This window comes from Canis aureus, chromosome 15, assembly GCF_053574225.1.
Source record: "Canis aureus isolate CA01 chromosome 15, VMU_Caureus_v.1.0, whole genome shotgun sequence".
Classification (NCBI taxonomy): domain Eukaryota; kingdom Metazoa; phylum Chordata; class Mammalia; order Carnivora; family Canidae; genus Canis; species Canis aureus.
The window spans coordinates 48,883,984-48,907,234 of NC_135625.1; the positions used below are offsets into that span (position 1 = coordinate 48,883,984).

Consider the following 23,251-nt stretch of genomic DNA (forward strand, 5'->3'; position numbering starts at 1 on the left):
AAAGCCTGCTCCTTAAATTCTGTGGGTCACTGTCATAGGCCTGCAGGAATCAGTTAGAAAATATTTCATGTATCATTTCACTTTACAGACCACTGTATGGGCAGCAATGGCCTTCCCACAGCTCTGGCTTCTTATGACAAATGGATGATTTGAGATTATTTCAGGTTGACTTTCACTGAGGGGCAGGCGAGGGGTTGAAAGCACTTGACTTAAATTAGGCATTTCTCTTTTTAGAAGGATTCTTCTCCTCCCCCAAATAAACATACATGCGTGCCCACACACACGTGCAAAGACACACACTTGTCAGTCTTCTCCATAGACTGGAAAAACAACTTTTACCCAAGAGCGAGTGCTCTGCTTTGTGGCAAACATTATCTCTTCCATTCTAATGCTATTTAGTGGCCGGTATTATGTTGGTGACAAATCAGGAGGAGACAATCTGATGTAACTACAGTCAATTATTGTTTTGTCCACATGAAGATGATAAGTGCATCTGGGAACTCAAAATAATAATGAGATCGCTTTCACAGAAGGCCTCTCTCTCTGGGTCCCAAATCACACCAAAAATAGCAGTGGGTGCTAAAGACCCAAGTTACCTGGGTTAGCGCTGATGAAATGGGAATCTTGCTGAAAACAAGGAGCTGGCGATGACTGAAGGCACCTAAACACTGAAATAAACATTTCCTGTGGCCAAACACCACATTGTTTGGCATCCGTGAAATGCTGAGGATGAAGAGATGAGGTCGGGCATCATAGCTACCTATAGCTACCTATAGCATCCTCATCAACAAGGCCTGTATGCACTCCTTACTGCTGGGTGGTAAGAACCAATGGTTCTCTCTTAAGGACATCTTTCTTTTATAACTTTTAGTTGACTTTGGTTACATAAACTTTTATGGCCTTCCTGTTGTGCACATATTTACTGGGTTAATGAGGAAATGATAGGATGTAACACCCCTACCCATGTCTGCACCCAAACTGCTTGGTGTGTTTTATGAAGACGGCTGAAAGAAACCAGGCTAAGCCAGTCAGTGAAGGGAATCAGACATGGCACTGGCAGTGCTGCATTGTCCTCCAGGAAGGCTGGATGCCTGGAGTACACCTCTTGGAGAGGCTACTACGGGTGGGGCCTGGCCATCAGCTTGGCACCCATAGACACCCTATGTGCTTGGCGTGTGGATTCCTATCTATCTCTTAGGAATAGCTGCACCTTAGCCAAGTTCAGAATTGATGTAACCGAAAAAGGTAATTTGTTCATTTTTTTTTAAAAAGTATTTATCTATTTATTTAAGAGAGTGTGTGTGCAGAGGGAAGGAGAGAGAAACTCAATCAGACTACATGCTGAGCCTAGAGCCCAATGTGGGGCTTGATCCCATGACTCTGAGACTATGACCCGAGCTGAAATCAAGAGTCAGACACTCAACAGACTACACCACTCAGGCGCCCCTAATTTGCTAATTTTTGATGAGAAATATCACAGGCCAGTTGGCCTGAGTGCTCATGTTAATGAATTGGTTGAGTGAAATTGTGATCAGAAGGTAGCTGGCGAGCCGGACAGAGTAGGCAGGCAGCTTGAAGCAGCCCCAGGTGGCAAGGACAGCTTTTCGTCTGGCAATCAGGGGGTGGTCGTTGTCTTTCTGCCCCTCTGGGCTTCTTGATCTGCACACTGACCTTTTGATTCACCCAAAATGTCTTCAGAAGGGTTCAGCCCACCTGCTCAGATTTCCATTTCCTACAAAATAATCATGAGAGTTGTGGGTACAGTCAGGTTCCCGAGCCACACAACCTCAGATGAACACCTGGACTATGCCTGCAGGAGCTGTGGCAGTAAGAGCCACAGGATTTCAGCAACTCTTAAAAGACAATCTTTCTCCCTTTCCCTTGGGGTTCTGGGTGGGGGGCAATGGAGGGTGGTTACTTTTGACCTTATGTACGTTCAAAACACATAAATATGAATTTTAATGCAAATGTATCTGTGTAACCTCTGTCTTTCCACAGCCCTACGATGATTCTGACAACCCACCTGAGCAGTTACCTTTAGCCAAATTTTAGGAACAAGGAGAAGGAGGCCAGTTACACGGGGGGCAGGCTGGCAGAGAACCCAGCTCCGTGACCTTCAGCCCAGGTTCATCAAGATCACCTCCACCGAGGCATATAGCCCTACACTTCCTTATGGGTCAGACGCTCAGGGGTGATTCTCTACCAAGAAATGGCACTTCACTGCCTCCAAACCACCAAGGGCTCCTCCCCCAGGCTGTTACAGCTATCTTGACAGTTGACAGGCTGTTTGGTTTGACGAGGGCTGGAGCAGGGCTCGCCTGGAGCTGTGGTCTGAGACCACGGTGACACACAGGGCCCCTTAGGTATTTCCTCGTCTGACCTCTTAGAATGTTTGTATGTAATGTGTAATGATGTGAAACTTTATTTTGATAGGGGCCAATTATTTGCTTCAGATATCTTTCATTTTTCCTATCAAAACAGGAAAATAGCACCAATGATTACTCTCTGACTGATGTCAAACAGCACATAGGGGTACTTGGGTGGCTCAATGGTTAAGCATCTGCCTTTGGCTCAGTGCATGAGCCTAGGGTCCTGGGATCGAGTCCTGCATCGGGCTCCCCACAGGGAGCCTGCTTCTCCCTCTGCCTGTGTCTCTGCTTCTCTCTCTCTCTCTCTCTCTCTCTCTGTGTGTCTCTCATGAATAAATAAATAAAATCTTTAAAACATTTTAAAAAAACACCACATAAACTGCAGGAGTGTCTCTTAACATCATTCACAGACAGGACGTGCAGACTCACTTAGTGAGCAATGGCACGGGGCAACGTCCCCACCTTGGGCTTCTTTCCTGTTTTGATAATGCTGGTCACTGGGTCATCTCCAGTCTCACAGCTACTCAATGCAGTCCTTACTATGAGCTTCACTTTTAAGAAAAAATATTTTATTTATTTATTTGAGAGAGACAGACAGACAGACTGAGAGCATGTGCAGGGGGAGGGGCAGAGGGAAAAGCAGAGTCCCTACTGAGCAGGGAACCCAACGCAGGGCCATTCTGAGGACTCTGAGATTATGGTCTGAGCCAAAGGGAGACATTTCACTGACTGAGCCACCCAGGCGCCCCTGGTCTATGAGCTTTAAATCACACTCAACACAAGGAGGAAGAATGAACCTACATAAAGTGAATGACATGACACTCAGTCCATAATTCAGCTGGACTCTAGTTAGGCTGAGATGCCATGGAAGGTGATGTTACAAAGAGGGCGCTACACCTGGAGCAGGAGAACCAAGTTGAAACCATGGTCGACCACTAGTGGTGAGCCCTGGAGCAAGTTGCTTCAACTCTGGGTCTCAGTTTTCTCATCTCTGAGGTGGAGAAATGACCTACGCCCCCTCATCATTGTGAGTACCAAATACAAAATGATATTGTACATCTCAGTCCCAAATGTGATAAGGGCTCACTGACGTGTATGTGTATTTGCACACGCATTCATTCATTTCCTCCCTCATTCATACGTGAGATAAGGGATAAGGATACAGAGAGAAACTTGGGCCTTTATGCTGGACTGTCAATGACAGGGTTTGTACAGATCTGCACAGGAGAATAAAGAAACAGGCAGATCTCAAGAACACAGCAAGTGTGATGAAGGGCATGGCTTCTCCCTGGTGCAAAGGGTGTGTCCTGGGAAGAAGAATCTGGAAAAAAAATGGACAAAGGACAGAGTGGATGGAGCCCAGCATGGTGTCTGGATGTTGCATGGTTGGCAGCAGGGAACTACTGTGGTTCTGGGACAGGATGATACATGAAGCATGAGCACCAAGGGCTGCCCTCTGAGGCGGGCTGCATGGGAAAGGGGCGGGCAGGGGCTGGGGCCACACCAGACATGCCCAGGTAGGGGGCGGTGGCCAAGGCGATGGGCCTCCCAGTAGGACCTTCACAGGTGGGTAGCTTCAGTACTGGGTGAGAAACTCCAGTTCTCCTATCACCTGTCATGATATGCAGGGCTTATATGAGCCCTGGGTTTGGACTTTTTCTCTCCTTTAAGAAATGTTACCTTACGGGGACAGCTGGGTGGCTCAGTGATTGAGCATCTGCCTTCAGCTCAGGTTGTGATCCTGGGGTCTCAGGATCAAGTCCCACATCCGGCTCTCTGTGTGGAACCTGCTTCTCCCTCTGCCTGTGTCTCTGCCTCCCTCTCTGTGTCTCTCATGCATAAATAAATAAAATCTTAAAAAAAAAAAAAAAAGAAATGTTACCTTATGGTCCGTGTCGGCTGTTTCTGTGGGGGGCCCGGGGGAAGTGTGTGTGAGCACAGCTCGATAGCCACTCCGAGCACTTCACAAAGTCAGTGGAAATTTACATTAGGGCCACAAGGTGCTGAATCCGAGTCAGTAGGCTGACAGCTGTAAATAACTTGCCCTTCACTGGGAACCTGGTGTCCAAACTTCTGTGTTTATGAAAAAAGGTTAATGCTCCACAGGTTTAGTGCTCCCACTTTCTCCCTATGGGTGTCTTCATCCGTCTTGCAGGATGTAGAAAACAGAGAGCTACCGGCTGGGGTTAAATCGAATTCCGTGCAGACAGGCAGAAGCATGTGCTTTGCAAGGCTTCTTCTCAGTCTGGGCACCTGGCCCAGGGCAGTGTGTCGACCTTGCTCCTGAGTGTCTGCTGGCTGAGCCGAGTCCCGGGGAGCTGGAAAGCCTCAACACAATGAACGACTGCGTCATCTCCACTGAATACTGGTGCCATCGGGTTCGGGCCCTTGCCCTGGAATCAGGCCTTCCCAGTGAGGAAGTACAACAGCACACAGTCCTTTGTACTGTGCATGGTTAGTGGCTCTGGAAACACCTCTTAGTCAAGTGTACATGCTCTGGGTTGGTGGTACTGCACACCAATCACCTCCCAGGGAGGGCCCGTGCTGCCTATCTTCTCCATAGGGTTGCAGTGAAGATGTAATAAAAGAATGGACAGGAAAGTCTGAAAAAGCCTACAAATCCCTCTCAACAGAAGTTACTTTGTGGTCTTTGCTAGTGCTGGATGGGAGCCCCAGGGTCAGAAAACAGGTCTGCAGCACAGACCCCAGGCTGTCCAGGCACGGGAGGTCCTGTATGCCGCCTTTAAGCTGTGAGGCAAAAGGCACATCCAGCCCAGGACTGGGATGATTTTGGATCTCAGCCTTTCATGCTCCTTCCTCTAAGATAGCCAGCTCTTGGAAAACAAAACAAAACAAAACAAAACAAAACAACAAAAATACCCTTCCCAGAAATCTGTCTGAGAAATAAGCCATCTCAAGGGGGTTTATGCCCAGAAGCTTATGCACATGGACAGGGCGGCTTCTTCGGGGGGCTGTGATCTGCCTCTCACCTCTGATTCCCTACTGCACCCACCACGTGCCGCCCGATGGACCCATCATTCATAGATGCTCTGAGGACAGCAATCGTGGGGACAAAGAAACATGCAGCCAGGTTGGACAGCTCACCCCCTGTGCCTGTATCGGGGCAGGGGGAGCTTGAGGACAGGCACCGGCACTGGCGAATCTGGCCAGTCACGTGCAGGGGCACGGTGAGGATGGGCAATTAATTTAAAAGGGGTGTGTGTGTGTGTGTGTGTGTGTCTAAATAGTACAATCACTTTGGATAATCGGCAGTTTTTTATCGAGTTAAACCTCCATTTACTGTCCAGCAATTCTACTTCTAGGTATTTACTCACGAGAAATGAAAACATCTCCATACGCTATTCTGTGGGCAAACACTCACAGCAGTGTTATCCAAAAAAGCCCCAAGCTGGACACAACTCAAATGTCAAATGGTGAGCACGTGGACTAATGACGGTGTGGCCACGCAGCAGGCCCGTTCTCAGCAACCACAAGTGTGGAGCACAGACCTAGGCAACAACGTGGGGGACCGCGGAAGGCAGTTTCGCTAACAGCCAGCCGCACCGGCTGCAGGACCTGACTCCATGCGTAACACATTCTGGGAACGGCGAGACGACAGGGAGGGACGACACATCCCTGGCTGTCAGGGCGGCCGCGGGGCGTGGCTGAGGGGCACGGTGACCGCCTCCTGCCTTGGCGCGGAGGTGCCCCTGTGATGGCACCGTGACCTGTGGCACCAAAACTTACTGGAAATTTATCATTTAAACCGTGAGTTTTATTAGAGGTAAGTTACACGGCGACGAGCCCGTGACTATATATCCGTGTGACTGCTGTTCGCGCGTCCTCTCGGGGCCTGTCCCTCCCGCTGCCCGCCCTCCTGCCCGGGGGAGCCGGGACCTTCACCCCACGCCAGTGCTGCCAGTGTAAACAGGCGGGGCTCTGCGGCCAGCCCGCTGTCGGGGTAGCCTGGAGCACAGAGGGGAGAGGTGCCACGGAGATGACACAAAATAAAGGAGACAGTGAGGATGCACGTGGCTTCCCGACGTCCGCCCGTGGCCGGCGCGGTTCGGGCACACGCCGGCCGCTCAGCCAGTCCGTGGCAGGAACGAGCACAGCACACGTGCCGACAGCCGTGGGCCGGCGGCTGGGACACTTCTCTTTAGGGACTCGTCTGTGGGCAGGAGGACGGCTGACCTCAGGGAGCGGCCAGCTCCTCGGGGGGCGGACTCGGAGTGGAAGGGCTCAGCCCACGAGCCTCTGATGTTGCGGGACTCAGCCCTGGCCCGCGACCCTCCTGCAGGAGAGTGTGCGCAGCACAGACCCGAAATGCGGGGATCTGACGGGCGGCTTCACCGCCGGTCCCACTAGTGGAGCCCACGCTGGACAGCGCGGCAGGCTGCTGGCGGAGCCCGGCGACACGGAGCCCGGCGACACACGGCGGGCTCCGTCTCCTCTCCCTCCTTGGTGTGGACTTGGGTACAGCGGAGCCTCCGCGGAACGTCACTAAATAAACGGCCGACCCCACCATTAATCTGAGACCAGCTTCTACGTCTCTGCGTCGGTCAAGAGGACAAGGAAGTTAATGTTTCAGGGGAAACGTTAGTCACTTGTTTTCGTCAGTTCCCACGACACTTAGTGAGGACAGCAGGCCCAGTGGACCCCAGATCCAAACTGAAATCAGAACTTGGAAGGCCAGAGGCCCCGTCCTCAGAGACTCTCATTTCCTGGAGAGTCTCCCGGGTGGGCCTCCCGGCTCGCACCATCTTCCCAGACAACACTGCTTAATCAGTGGGTTTCCTCCAAATGTCAGCCAACGTCCGAGGAATATCTCCCATGATGGGAATGGCTCACAGGACATGAGCGTGCAGTTCAGGATCCAAGAAGTACATGCATATTGTCGCCTCTTTTTCAAATGGGTTGTGGGGCAGCAAGTGATCCGCTGGGAAACTATGGTCGAAACTGGCTCCTTCTGCCTCTGGCTGATGGCTTTTCTCCTGCAAACTGATCAGCCCTGGCATTTGAGAGCTTCCACGTGGGGGAGAGAGCATGGACTGCGGGGCACCCCCTTCTGCATGGTCAAGCTGTCCCTTGGCACCAGTGCCCAGGGGTGCAGACACGGGCAAGCCACTGCCAGAGAAACCCTGCTCCCTGAGGCTTCAGGATGAGGGGTGGGATGTGCCAGGCAACAAATGCATATTAAAAACATTTCTAAATGTTCCATGCAGGAAAAAAAAAATACATATAACTTCAACAAGGTGACCAGCAATTTGCCATGAGAAATGGGATGATGCTCATCTAGGAGGGCGGGTAGTTGGAGGAGGGCTCTTTGGGGAGGGGGTGTGGACGCTGGCCATGGAAGGTCAGAGGATGTGGAGGCCAGCTGCATAGGAAGCAGGAAGTCTCTGGTACGCGCGTGGGGCCATAGGCACACAGCAGCACTCCCTGGCTGGGGACAGCACTTGGACATGCCACTGACATGACCATTCACAGGAGCAGGGCTGGCCCATGTGAGGCATCGCACGCATCTTTGTTCCTTTCCCACCAACCCCTGGCTCCCCGCAGGCCTAAAGCGCACATCTCCACATTCTTTCCCATAGAGTCCGGACGTAGCTCTGGACTACTTTTACACTCAGAGCTCCAGGAAGCCATTGCAATCGATCAGAGTTGACATTAAGGACGAAATTTATTTTGTGTCCAAATACAGGGAAGGGGGGCGTTAATTAGACATGGCCAGATTATGGAAGCTCTTGGTTCCTCCATGAATAGAGCCTGTAGGGCTCCCCACACACTAAATGTACCACCTCATCATTCTACAGTATCTCTTATAACCTTTTCACGAACCCTATGAGTCAGGGATTTTATTTCCATTATATATGGAGCAATTGGGCCTGGAGAAAGCAATGTAACTCTTCTGTGATTACACAGGTAAAGGGGCTGCCTGGGAATTTATTCCCAGATCTATTTGACTCTAAGGTCATGTTCTCTTGAAAATGCTTGCTAAGGTTTGTGTCCTGGAGGGAGGGAGGGAAAGAGGGAGGGTAAAGGAGCTAGACCCTGTCCTGTTGCTGAGGTCTGTGTCCTGGAGGGAGGGAGGGAGGGAGGGAGGGAGGGAGGGAGGGAGGGAGGGAGGGAGAAGGAGCTAGACCCTGTCCTCCTGTTGCTGAGGTCTGTGTCCCGGAGGGAGGGAGGGAGAAGGAGCTGACCTAGTCCTGGAGACCTGGTGGGAGCCTGAAGAGCCAGATGCCCCCCTCCCTGCCCCTGATGCCATGGCAGAGACACACGAGGTGACATTCTAAGTACATCACTTTCTTCCCCATTTTGGCTTAGTACATTTTTTTCTTCATGCAACTTCTGGCAGCCGTGGAGGTAGCTCGATGGGCAGAGCCAGCGTGTGTCACAGGCTGCCCCAAAGATTTAATTAGAGGGACATGCAATAAACACTGGAAATCTGAAAAAAAAACAAAAACAAAAACAAAAACAAAAAAAACCCACTGGAAATCTGTCTTCATTTTGCGAGAGAACGCCAGCTGCCCACAATCACTCTGAGTGTGGTTTCTACGCCGACTGGGCTCTGCCACAATCCAAGCCTTCATTACCCCCTACGAGGTCTCCTCCTAATTGAATCCATGCCCCAAACCTCCCCTTCCCCTCAGTTTACTCTATACATACGCCTGAAACTCACTCAAGCCTGCCATTTTCAACACATCTGCTCTCAAGGATCCCAGTGTTTTTACCACATGAGGGCAGTGCTCAGGTTCCCTGCACTGCGGGCCTATCTTACCCAGCCCTCTCTCTACCCACGTGAACACCTGTGCTGCCATCTGGCCTAGAACCATACTAATTTCTAGAAGATACTGGCTCATTGCGAAGGTCAAGCCTGCTTAACGATCCTCCTGCCTTGGAATATCTTTCTCTGTTTCCATCTATTGAAAATAACTCGTTCAATTCCAAGACTCAGCTGCAGCCAGGCTTCCTTTATGAGACCTGATGCCCACAACTATCTCTTCTGCATTCAGTGTTTACAATACTCACTCGGGCCACTTGATTATATATTGTTACAGAGTCTGTGTCTTCTTTTTTCAACAGGATTTTGAACTTTGTAAGGATGGCAACCATGCTTTTGTTACTCGCAGAGCCATCTCAATAAATACTTATTGACTTGTATCGTCAGGTTTGCTTCCACTGGAGGCAAAACAAGAATGCCTTAAACATTAATTGTGGCAGGTCTGATTGAGATGGCACAAGAAAGAATGTACTGAGCGCTGAGAATTATAGATACTTGAGGCTACAGACATCTCTTTTAAGAGAGACACTGAAACATCACAGGGGCATTATAATTATCCAACTGTCATTGAACAAGTCTTGAAAATTGTATTCTTATAGGGATGTATCATTCCTCTCCTGTAACAAAAAGGATTTCAGCTGGCTAGAAAGTAAAGTCTAGTAATATTTATTCAAGAGACTACAGATACATATGGATTCATACTACCATATTAACAGCATACCCAAATGTTCACTAGGAGGAAATTCTCTGCCGTGCATTTTGCATATATTACTTCGCTTAATTCTTATAATGTGCCAATGAGGTGAGCACTAGCATTATCATCTTTTTTTAAAATATGGAAACTGAGATCTGTAGAAGTACAACTGTCAAGGTTGGCAGTGGACTGAGGATTCAGATTTAGGTCTCTGTGACCACAGGGCTTCCGTTCTTAAGTCTTCCATCATGCTGTTGGCAAGGTGCTGGGTACTGTGTGTGTATGATCGGCCCAGTTATCTACTTTCTAAATCAATGGAATGCTCATTTGCATCCCAGCTATAAAGTTAGAGAGTAATTCTGGGCAGAAGGATCTATGTCCCAGTTTATAATTTGCACAGATATAGAATGTGACTTCATAAGTCAATTAGAATTCCAAAGGAGTTCAATTTTTGTATAATTATGCTTGATGCCTGAAAAATACCAATAGATAAGCTAACTTAGGGTAACAATGTCCATTAGAAGGTGGCCTGGCATGTAAATAAAAATATCTTCAAATGTTTCTTCGTGTTTATTATTACTTTGTTTGCCAAACCCCAAAATGCCAATGCCACCCAGTTAAGAGATATGCCAGATTTTCCTTAAAATTGATTTATGTCATAAAAGGAATAATTTTCACCAGTCCATATGATTTTCAGGATGATCCTAATAAATATGAGAGATTGTAATCATACTAAAGTATATATATATATATATATATACTCAAGCCAAAAAGAATTTAATTCCAGAACAAGGTCATGTCAGAAAAATGCCAAGAAACAGCCAAGTTTACAAAAATACTTCCATGAAAACACTTCTATTTCCTTGATAGAAAATGTTTAGCATGCCGGGACACCTGCACCCTGATGTTTACAGCAGCAATGTGCACAATAGCCAAACTGTGGAAGGAGCCTCGGTGTCCATCAGAAGATGAATGGATAAAGGAGATGTGGTTTATGTATACAATGGAATATTACTCAGCCATTTGAAACGACAAACACCCACCATTTGCTTCGACATGGATGGAACTGGAGGATATTATGCTGAGTGAAATAAGTCAATCAGAGAAGGACAAACATTGTATGGTCTCATTCATTTGGGGAATATAAAAATAGTAAAAGGGAATGGGGGGAAAGGAGAAAAAATGAGTGGGAAATGTCAAAAAGGGAGACAGAACATGAGAGACTCCCAACTCTGGGAAACGAACTAGGGGTGGTGGAAGGGGAGGTGGGCGGGGGGTGGGGGTGACTGGGTGACAGGCACTGAGGGGGCACTTGAGGGGATGAGCACTGGGTGTTATTCTATATGTTGGCAAATTGAACACCAATAAAAAATAAATTTATATATAAAAAAAGAAAATGTTTAGCAGGCTATACTCTCTATTGCAGAATATTATTTTATTTTGCTGACTTTCTAATGTAAAAACTTGTGAAACATTTTATGTTAAGAATAACTAGCTCTAGATCTGGCTTAACAAACAGATTTGTGTAAAAGATACGTGTCTTTTAAGAATACCATTTTTGAATATTTAGTTTATGGAAATCAGACAAATTCTCCCAAATGTTTTAGACATTTGCATAGATGAAAACCCTGCTGCCTTGGGTTCCCATCACGACCCCAGCCAGTTCATGCAGAAGGACTGAGCTGGGCTCCCGCCATGGGCAGAGGTCCAACTGTGAAGGACGAAGTAAGCGCACAGGACAGGGAGGGCCTCTTTCTGGCCTGTGAATGACACAGTAGAAAGGGTATATCCTCCCCCAATTCTTCTGCCACTGGCAAAAAGGAAGGAAACCAGAATTCAGATGCATTGAAAAATTAATTCGACCCTTCTCCATGACTAGTTGGAAAGCCTGAAGCCAAGACAAAATTCAAGTTATAAATGACAAATAATCCCATTCCACAGTTCACATGGCCTCCGGCTTACTGCGAAGTCTTCACGGGAGAAGCGAGGACAGAGAAGTGAGAACATGTGAGAAATGCACAGATCTATGTTTTCAGAAGCACCAAGGACATCTCATTTTTTGTATAAGTAATGTAAATCCCAATAATTTAACACAGACTTATTTTTGTTTTAAAAATACAATTGTGTTTTCCTCTCTACCCCAAATCTACAGAGAGCATAAGCCTGAAAATGTGGGCTGCGTCCTTCTCCTGCCATCTGGTGGAGCACTTGCAGAAGTGACCACTTGAGGCATCCCAGGAGCAGTGAAAACTTGAGGCCTGAAGGCTTATCCCCTATCTCATTAACATAGAGAAGATGTTGACAAAATATGAAATTAATTGATTTATTTTCCCATAAATGATCTTGTGACAAAGAGGAAGAGGTGGGTGGTCGAGCAATGCCAGTTTTGGTGATGCTGTGTCAATTCCCATGGTAATGGGATGGGCCATAGACCTTTTTATCCCCCAGAGATTCTTTTCCAGTAAACGTAACAAGTAATCTGCTACACCTTTTAATCATATAAAAGTTCTCAGAAAAGAAATAAAGTAACACCACTAAAAATCTGGTATTTACAGCTATCACATAACTCAAGGGGGTTGCTTTGATAGCTTGGGGTTCAAGGTCAGCCAGGCTGGCCCTGGGATCCCAGCTCAACTTGACACAAGCTGGGGGATGCTGGGCAGTTATGCCTTACAGCTCTCACTGTAAGTAGGGGTCAGAATGCTTTTCTTGCAGGCTATTGTGTTGGGGTAAAGGCGTGTGAAAGTCCATCTATAAATGATGGCAATTATTATTACTGAGATTATTTTTAACATACTGAAAGGAGCCTATTATCTGTTGATACCCTCTCTGGAGGATCATCCTCATCCTTATCATCATCACTAAAATTAGGTTGTCAACATAGACCATCTCACCCTCTGGTTTGCACCTGGGTTGGCAGACTCAGGTAGTCCCAATCTACTTCTTCTTCTTTTTTTTTTTTTAAACATTTTTTTATTCTTTATTTATTTATGATAGTCACAGAGAGAGAGAGAGAGAGAGAGAGAGAGAGAGGCAGAGACATAGGCAGAGGGAAAAGCAGGCTCCATGCACCGGGATCCCGACGTGGGATTCGATCCGGGGTCTCCAGGATCGCACCCTGGGCCAAAGGCAGGCGCCAAACCGCTGCGCCACCCAGGGGTCCCCCAATCTACTTCTTCTAAATTCTGACTTACCCAGTAAAGTTTTAACATGATATGTTAAGCATAAGATGCTTTTAGGTTTTGAGTTTTAGAAATTTATAGAAGATGGAACAAAATATCTATCATCTATAACACATTCCATTGTCCTACAAGGGCTACATAAATCTCAAGGCATAATCATACTCCTGCCTGCCATGACTTTTGAAGATGCAGATCTACTTGAAAAAATAATAGAATAATTCCTCCTTAGTGGAAACCATCTGAGTTTCTATATAAAATACATTTTAGATGAAGAATTCCTATGGATACTTAATTTTTACCACAGTGGTTCATCTTCCGTTTCTTTGAACTTGATTTGTCTACGTGTCTAACAGAAACTGTTAATCTCATGTTGCTGCATATCTACATACATCTTTCCTTTGTCTGAAGGCCAAATGAATTCCAGATTTCTATCTTTCTCCTAGAAAACAGCCAGCCACAGTCATAAACATTCATGTCAGTTCGTGCTCGCCTATGAAACAACACTCTTCAGCAATTCCTGCTGCTTGTTTGAATTCAGGAAAAGGAGGATGCTTCCCTCAAATATCCATAGGCAACCCATACAACACTGGCAGCACCACGATTCGATTTCTCTGAACATTTCCTGAGCCCCTCACCCTTCCAAAGTACCATGAAAGAAGTGCCAGAGGTGTGGAGCAGAACCAGGAGGCTGGGAGTGGGGGATGGGAGATGGGAGGGGGAAGGACAGGATGGCAGGGAAACAGAAGGCCATCCATCCCTGCCTCTCATTCCTAGATCTGCAGCTGTTCCTGCATGTGTCTGACTCAATAAATGGCTTCAGCAAACTTTAACCAGTGTCTTTACTGCCTTTGGACTCTGGAGATGAGCTTCTGATAACACATCTCTGTGTGTGGGTACATCTACCCAGCACTGAAAACCTTATGAAAATCGTGCATACTCTCATGTTTCCTTCCCACACACACTTTTGGGTCCCAAATCATGCATTTTTGAGAGACCAGGTGAGCTTAGGGGTGCCACTCTATTACGTATATAACCAGACCCTGTGGGAGTCCTAGGGTTATCCACCATGCCTGGGAGGGCCACGGCTGATTACAGAGAACCAAGGGAAAGTCCTGCCCTGCAGAACCTTGAGGGTAAACCATGGGAACCAGAACAGGAGATGGGGGCTTCATAAATGGGCAAGAGACTGGACCCATGGGACCTCCCTAGACCCTGGATACAGTTAGCCAAAGAGGAGCCATGGAAGCCCCACAACATCAGGACACTTCACTGTCAAAATCAAGCTGCCCCACATCTTGCCCTTAATTCTATGAATCAAGCAACTACTCCGTGTTCTACTCTTTTTTTGTTCTGAATATTTCTCATTAGAAGAAAATGAAAGAACAATCTTACCCATGAGGAATTTTGCTCAGGACATAATATCCAGTGTAGGAGTGTTGGTATATCTGAAACAGACAAGACAAAAAAAATAAAATAAAAAATAAAAAACAAGAAAGAAGCAAGCATTGAGATAAAGGCTGTGACCATGATATTTTTCAAATTACCCTAAAAAACATCTGTAGAGGAAAAGTAGTTAATCAGGAGACCTAGAGGCAGAGTCTTTAATTTACTTTAGAAAGTTAATTTGCATATCTGTTTATTTTATTTTCTTCATTTGTACATTGTTTAGAGGGCAGTCAGAGGCTTGATATCATCCCCATAGCTAGCTGGTTTGTGTAAATCAGGGGCACAGATTTCCAACTCAATGACATGTAGCACAGGATGAGTGAGGACATGACCAGAGACTGTCACACAGTCAGCTAGACCCAACAGGACCATAAGACCCACGTACTGTGGGCATTCCTTGTAAATCATGGCAAATCCCATTGTGTATGCTCAGTGAATACTGAAACCAAGATGGGCTTAACTGGGCAAACTCCTGTCCTTCTGTACAATGGAATATGCATCTTTTAACTACAGAGATAAACTGGTCAATAAACTAAGAACTCATTGCAAGAGGGAGCATAGCTTTTTAAAATTAAATTAAATTAAATTTAAATTAAAAATTAAATTAATTAATTAATTATTAAATTAAAGTATTATAAATTAAATTAAATTTATTTTGGGGGAGCATGGCTTTTAAAACTAAGATAACAAACAAAAAACTCTGTTTCCAAACTCCTCTCTTAAAACTCTCTTAAAACTCTTGAGCCAGGAGAAGATTCTCTAATCCATAAATGGAATGGAATGGAATGCAAGGGATAACCAAACACGGGGAGGACATGCAGCTCAAGAAATCGTGGCATCCTTCATCTCCAGCTTTCTGGGTAGAGACCCTCCTCAGTGTTGGAATGTGATGGGTTATCTGCTGGGTTGAAGTCAGAATGTACTGCACTTCCCTTTCTTCACCCTGTTTAACTTCTGAGAGTCGGCACCCTGTGTCGGTAAATGTTCAGTGGCCAGCATTTAAAACCACCTTCCCAAAGGTAATTGGTAAGGACAAGGAAGACAGATCCAGGGTGAAGCATGTGGAATGGAGGAATGCTTTGGGGTGCTGATGGAGTGAGCCTGAGAAAGAGAACAGGCAGGAGTGTCTAAGCTCAGTGACTCCCTGCCTAGTTGGGGTCCCTGGATTAATTTAGAGTAATCATAGTGGATCACAGTTATTGTAGAAAAGGAATTCAGATACAAAAGTAAACATCAGCTTTTAAGTTCCAAAGACCTTTGCTTCTGAAGATCTTGAGACTCCTGAACCAGAAATATGGGGCCGGGCCTGCTGGAGGGATGTGAGTGGGCATCTGATGAGGGAAATGTGTCCAAATGCTGCTTTCCTTATGAGTAAATAACCAGTAAACAACAAAATTGTGAAGGAGAACTTCTTGGACCTGCCACGGCAATCCAATAAGGAGCATGCACACCTAGCTCTGCTATTTCTGAAGTGATGCCTTCTACTGCTTCCCCAAAGAAGAAGGGAGGGCTGCATCCTAAACAGATTACTGCTCAGACAGCGTCCATCCGAGGGCCCTGTGCTTTGACTAAACTGCCTCTGAGCTGGACCGCTTCCTTAGATGCAAGAATAGAAGCTCGACAGACACACTGCATTTCTCCAGTCATGGCACATGGTGCTGTGCTACACGGTGTGCCTAAACTCTCTTCCCACAGCACCTGTTCATCCTGTTTATCTCCCTCCATTTTCATGATAGGCCCAGGCAGGCAAAAGGTGACCTTTGTTTGCTAAGAAAGTGCTGTAAAGCAAGGGCACAGGAGAAAGCAAAAGGATGAGGAGGGTAGGAGTAGAGGCAAAAAGGAGGAGGGGGAGGGGAAAGAAGGGTGGAGCCTAATTCCAAGGGACTTCATTGAGTGAAAGATGGCAGAAATGATGGTGTGAAACTTTTGAGACCAGGTTGTAAATGGTGTTGTGGCTTCCTGCTGGTTCTCCTTCAGATCACTGCTCTGGGGGAAGACAGTGGCCATGCTGTGAGGACTTCAAAGCAGCCCTAAGGGGAAACCCACGGGGTAAGCATCCACGGTTCCTCCCCATAAGATCACCAACAGCCCACAAGAAGCTGAAGCGTCTTGCCCATAGCCACATGAGGGGAGTCTTGGACACAGAGTCTTCATCCCCAGTCAAGCCTTCAGATGGTGCAGCCCCGGCTGACACTCATGACAGATCATGAGCCAGAGCCACTCAGATAAGATGGTCTTGAATTCCCAACCCAGAGTAACCTTAAGATAATACATGTTGGTTGTCTTAAGCTGCTAAGTTTTGAGTAGTTTCTTATACAGTAATAGGTAAGTGGTATATCTAGTTCAAATCCAGAAGAAAAAAGGTACAGATGTGGAAAGACTTCTAAGTTACTGGATTCCCTCCTTAGAAACCTCCAGCGACTTCTAAAACAAACAGATAAACAAATTCCTCATCAAAACCATTCCAGTATGTAAGTAAGGTGTTGGGGGAGACCACTCACAGACCAAAAACCTTGAAGGAAGTCTTGGAAATGACTCAACAGAACAGTGATGATGGTGGTGATGCCTATGAATCTGAGGGTGTGAGTGGCTAGTGTTTATGGAGCACATACTACGTTATTGGGTGGTGTGGCAGCTCCTCAGCATACAGGAACTCACTCAATTAGGTATTATCATCCTATTCTGAAGATAGGAAAATTGAATCTTAAGGAATTCAAACGAAGCTCAAGCAAGATTTCCCCTGAGGTTGGTCTGTCTCTAATCACTACATCAGAAATTGTCTGAACAAAGAACATATTTCTTAACTCAAAGTCCAAGTTGATTGCTGTCAACCAAAACAACCCAAGATACCAACAGATACACAAGTACACAAAATTTGAGTGTTGAAGGAATATTTCTTTAATCCCTCCAGAAACAGTGATTTCAATTCATTCTCTGGTTATACCGTTCCCAAACAAATACCTAGAAGCTGGTCTTTGCACACGTCTTTAAGCATACCACTAAATGACTCTGAAATTCAGTCCGGGGAGTATCTTCTGAGTGGAACCAATGAGGAAAAGAAGACCAAATTAAAATAATCTTGTAAGGGCAATGATAAGAAGATGAGAAAATTACCCATTCTCAATTCTCTATGTGTACTATGGGGCAAAGAGATTAAAAAAAAAACATGTATGGATGGAAAAATGTCCTGCGATATCTGGAAAACTGAATCACTAATTAGAAAGATTCAAACAAAAATGGAACACAATCAAAAAGAGATAGGTAAAACACGAGATGCTGCACCTGCCAAGTATGCATGTGAAAGAAGCCGTCCAGAGTGAACTATTAATGCAAATGGGATCCTTAGAAATGGAAGTGCACTTAGGATTTAGGTGCTACTCTTAAAAAAGTAGCGGCGGCGGGGGGGGGGGGGGGGGGGGGGGGTGATGTGACAATTTTCTCTTTGCTCCAAGATGGAACAAACAAGTATCATTCTCTTTCACAAAATATTTTCTCAACCCGGAGCCAAAGAACCACAGGTGCAAAAGAAACTACTCTTTAAAGAGCAAACGCCTTATTTTGAAAGGAATAAAAACAGGCTACATGTCCCTAAAAGAATTTGTTCCTTAGAAAGATAAAGTCTTCTTTCCCTCTGGTCTCTATCTGTTGTATTTATGTTTCTTTCTTTGAAACAGCCCTTAAATACTTCTGATTATGGAGAAAAGTAGAGTTGGAAGTTAGTAAGATTGCATTCAGTTATTTTTCTAAGAGTGCACTTTTAGCAGTTCATGGATTTGAGTTACTTCGGTTTCTTCTACACTATTAAACTTCCCTTGGAAAATGAATATATAAAAACTTGTTACCCAAAACACCATTCACAAGATGGGAAAGCAGTTTTAGCAGATTTTCTTTCTAATGTATCATGAAAAATAGTTGCCATTGGCATTTAATAATTGGAATAAAAATAACCAGTCAAAGGTTTGTCATGGAGTGAGTTCACATTTGGTTTCTTTCTTCTATTCTGAAACATCTGCCCACACACTTTATCCTTTTCCTTCCTTGCTTCTATGGAGCCATACTTTTTATTTGTCTATGGTCTTCACTGCCTCAGCCTCACCATGCACGCTCATGCAGACTCACTTCATATGTTCTTCCTCTACGAAATTGTTCACTCCTGTAGCTTTATACAGACTTTCACTTACACATCCCCACCTCATGCATCACATGCACCAAAACCTCAATATTCTCCAAAATAAATTCTTCAACAACCCTTAAAACCTAGTTCTCCTTTGATATTTTCTATCTGAGTTGGTGGCTTCATCACCCACCCAGTATACTGAGCTAAAAACGAAGTTTTCCTTGCCTCCATTCTTTGCCTCCCTCAACCACCTGCTCCAGTTCAATCCGTCCTCCAATAGCACTGAATTAACTTCTTCAGACCTTCTCCAATCTACCACCTACTCTTTACCCCTAGGGCTTCACTGCAGACCTCCCCTCCAGCCTTCTCCTGCAGGAAGAAGAGGTTCCTAGACTAACCTCTGAGGTCTCCACTCCACTCCACTCCCTTCTGCTTCTAGGTGAAGCTCATTGACTGCTGCCTATTTGTTTTGTAAAAGACCCTGCCTTATATGTTTCACCACTCCCTCTCTGCTGTTCCCTCTCCCAAATCTGTAAAATATAACTCAAATCTCACACATTAAAAATAAAAATCCCTGGTCATATCCTCCATGAACTACTCCTTTTTTTTTTTTTTTGAACTACTCCTTTTTAACGATCACTGCATTTCATGAGAAAAGTCTGCAGTGCCACACTTTCTATTCACCTGTAACCAGTGCACTTCTAACATCCTCCAACTGTGATCTCCAAGTGCATTTCCAGCTGCCAGACATGATGGCATCTGATTAATTTGCCATCTGCTCTGTCTCTTTGTGGTGCATGAGAAAGGTGATGGGAGCTGCTCTCGTTTCTTCACTCTGCGACAGGTCACTGACTCTGTGTCCCCCTGCCCTCCTCCCTCCAGCCTACTTGCCTTTCTTTTCTGCTGTGGCAGACTCCTTCAAGGGATTGCAGGCACCAACCTGACACTTGTGGGGCTTGCTGGTATACACCTCTGGTCTGGTAGATCTCATTTATTTCTGCTTTCTTATGCAGCTTTTTTTTTTCATTTCCTTTTTTTTAAAATTTAAATTCAATTAGTCAACACATAGTACATCATTAGTTTCAGATGTAGAGTTCAGTAATTTATCAGTTGTGTATAAAGCCCATCACATCACATGCTCTCCTTATTGCCCATCACCCAATTACACCTCCCCATCGACCTCCCCTCCAGCAACCCTCAGTTTGTTTCCTATAGTTAGGAGTCTCTCATAGTTTTTTTCCCTCTCTGATGACTTCCCATTCAGTTTTCCCTCCATTCTCCTATGATCTTCTGTGCTGTTTCTTATATTCCACATATGAATGAAACCATATAATAATTGTCTTTCTCTGATTGACTTATTTCGCTCAGCAGAATGTCCTCCAGTTCCATCCATGTCTATGTAATTGGTAAGTATATATATAGACCATATCTTCTTTATACATTCATCTGTTTATGGAAATCTCAGCTCTTCCACAGTTTGGCTATTGTGGATGTTGCTGCTGTGAACATTGGGGTACAGGTACCCCTTTGGATCAATACATTTGTATCTTTGGGGTAAATAACTAGTAGTGCAATTGCTGGGTTGTAGAGTAGCTCTATTTTCAAATTCTTGAGGAATCTCCATACTGTTTTCCAGCTTGAATCCAAGCTGGCTGCACCAGCTTGCATTCCCACCAACAGTGTACAAAGATTCCCCCTTCTCTGCATCCTCCCCAACATCTGTTATTTCCTGACTTGTTCATTTTAGCCATTCTGACTGGTGTGAGGTGGTGTCTCATTGTGGTTTTGGTTTGTATTTCCCTGATGCCAAGTGATGTGGAGCATTTTTTTCATATGTCTGTTGGCCATTTGTATGTCTTCTTTGGCGAAATGTCTGTTCATGTCTTCTACCCATTTCTTGATTGGGTTATTTGTTTTGGGGGGTATTGAGTTTGATAAGTTCTTTACAGATCTTGGATACTAGCCCCTTATCCAATATGTCATTTGCAAGTATCTTTTTCCATTCTGTAGGTTGCCTTTTAGTTTTGTTGACTATTTTCTTTGCTGTGCAGAAAGTTTTTATCTTGATGAAGTTCCAATAGTTAATTTTTTGCTTTTGTTTCCCTTGCTTTTGGAGATGTATCTAGCAAGAAGCTGCTGTGGCCGAAGTTGAAGAGGTTGCTGCCTGTGTTCTCCTCTAGGATTCTGATGGATTTCTGTCTCACATTTAGGTCTTTTATTCATTTTGAGTTTGTGTTTGGTGTAAGAAAATGGTCCAGTTTAATTATACATGTGGCTGTCCAATTTTCCCAACACCATTTGTTGAAGAGCCTTTCCTTTTTCAAGGAACAATATCTTAAAATTTATATGGAAACAGAAAAGACCCCAAATAGCCAGAGGAATGTTGAAAAACAAAACCAAAGTTGGTGGCATCACAAAGCTGGACTTCAAGCTATATTACAAAGCTGTGATCATCAAGAAAGTATGGTACTGGCACAAAAACAGACACAAGAGATCCGTGGAAGAGAACAAAGAACCCAGAAATGGACCCTCAACCCCAAGAACAACTAATTTTCCTATGCAGCTTCTTATTGAATTTGCATTCTTAGACTTGACCTATCTTTTGAGTTCTGGGCCTCTCTGCATGGATTTTTTTTTTTACCCAAAACTTTTATCCCAAATTCAACCGTTTAAAAACCACACAAGCTACTTTCTGCTAAAGAAGTCTCTTTACATTTATCCATATACCTGGCTTCTCAGTAGAAAAATATTAGAATTAGCTTCAACCATTTCTATTCCTTACTTTTTTTTACTCTCTATGTATAATTGGTTTCCAAGTTTCATTGGACTCTATAACTTTGGAATGTCTCTTAAAATCACACCACATTTTCTACTGTCAGTAACACTGGCCTAGTTTTGGATGTCTGAGTAACTGCAATGACCTTCCAGTTGGCCTGCCAGCCTCCTGCTCCCACCTCCTCACTGCCACAAGAGTCTCTTCCTAACAATGCACTGAGTTGGAAGCAGTAGTGGAATGGTGGTTTGGAGTGGCTTGGGAGCAGGACACAAATACAACAGTGCAGCTACTACTCAATTCTCAGCCTGCTACTCACTTAATGGACAAATTCCTTTACTGTTCTTAGCCTCATTTCTCTCTTACAAAAAGGAGAGGTAAGAGCTGTATTTGCTTAGGAAATATAAACCATGAAGAAAAAAACAGTAAAGAATTCTCTTGTTTAAATCTTGAGGAGGACTAGATGATATAGCTACTAACATTGTAGTGAATCCATGAAACTCTCTCCTCTAAAATGGGAAGCCCACTACATATAGCAGAATTGGAGTTGACCAGTTTTGAGGGATGGCACAAGACACAAAACAACTCAGATTTTTGCCCTTTGGACTGAGCTCCTGGTCAGCACAATTACTCTACTAGTTGGAGTGTCCCATGAATGGGACATAGTTCCTTGAAGTGGTGAGCTCCCCAGTACTCATGGAATTCAAGCAGAGGCTGGTCAGCCATTGCTGGGGAACTCTAGGAGGGGCGTGTAGACTACCAAGCGGATCCAATGGACATCTACAAGTACTTTCTTATTTGATCCTATATTCTATTCATAGAGGGAATTAAACATACCAAAGGGTATAGATGAGCTCAAAGAAAGATTCTCCCAAGCTGGGATCAAGACCACCATGGCTGGGACACATGGTTAAAGAAATAAGATCCAATAAGAAGTGAATGTGGGCTAAAAATACTGGGAACTGGGAAAGATGAAAACAGGAAAAAGACTGGGCAGGGAAAAGAAAGCAAGATTTGGAAATTGGATAGTAAAAAAGAAAAAGAAGAAAAATTATCCGCATGTGATATCAGTGATGATGAGCCAAAAATTAAAAACCCGAAGGAGAAAAGAAAAACTCTAAAAGGAAGCAGGAAAATGTGAGATTTCTTGGGTTTACATTTGGAGAAAATGAAACGTTGACCCAGAGGGTCTATCTTCTTACAATTTGGGGGAGCTGTTGAAGGAAATTTCGTTAGGTGCCATCTGACATGGTGATTCCCAGTTCTACTGGAAACCAGCACAATGGTCTGTCCTCTGGGAGAGAGCATGCAATCTACCCTCAAACTTTAAGCCAGGGTTCGGTGGACCATGACAGGTACTTCATGAAGGCAATATCCTATAAATGTTCCTTTTGTTTCCTCAGAACCTTTTTAAAAACAGCTTTATAGAGGTATAATTGATATACAAAGGACACATATTCACTGTGTACAATTTGATGAGCTTGAACATATGTGAACGCCTGTGATATCAAGCTCATGGTCCAGGTAACAGACATAGCCAATGCCTCCCACAGTCTCTTTGTGTCCTGATCACTTTTAAGAAGGCAGTGGAGATCAAACAATTAACTCTGAACCTGATACACCCCCCCCCCTTTCAGTTGATATGGGGAGAGCTGGAGCAAAGAAGCACATTTTTTTTCAAAAATATTTCATAAAAAGAATATTTCGTGAATTGTCCCATTTACATTGTATGCTCCTAAATCTTGGTCTTGACATATTCTTCCAAAAATCTGCAATTTATGGCTCTCAGTACTTATTTCTATCCATTATCCTGATCCATAACTATGATCTCCCCACCATGTAGCAGCTGCCGAGCTTCCAAGAAGCCTTCCAAGACTTGCTCTATG

The 23,251-nt window shown here is 44.9% G+C and overlaps 1 protein-coding gene across 4 annotated transcripts in view; it reads right to left on the minus strand.

Annotated features, from left to right (window-relative positions):
• The window catches only part of DPP6 (dipeptidyl peptidase like 6), an 823,115-nt gene that overhangs the window by 175,825 nt on the left and 624,039 nt on the right, over nt 1-23,251 (minus strand). For all 4 annotated transcript variants that reach the window (XM_077849559.1, XM_077849557.1, XM_077849556.1 and 1 more), the window contains exon 6: nt 14,422-14,474. In XM_077849559.1, the coding sequence (XP_077705685.1) occupies nt 14,422-14,474 (53 nt within the window). The remainder of the gene's footprint in view (nt 1-14,421; nt 14,475-23,251) is intronic.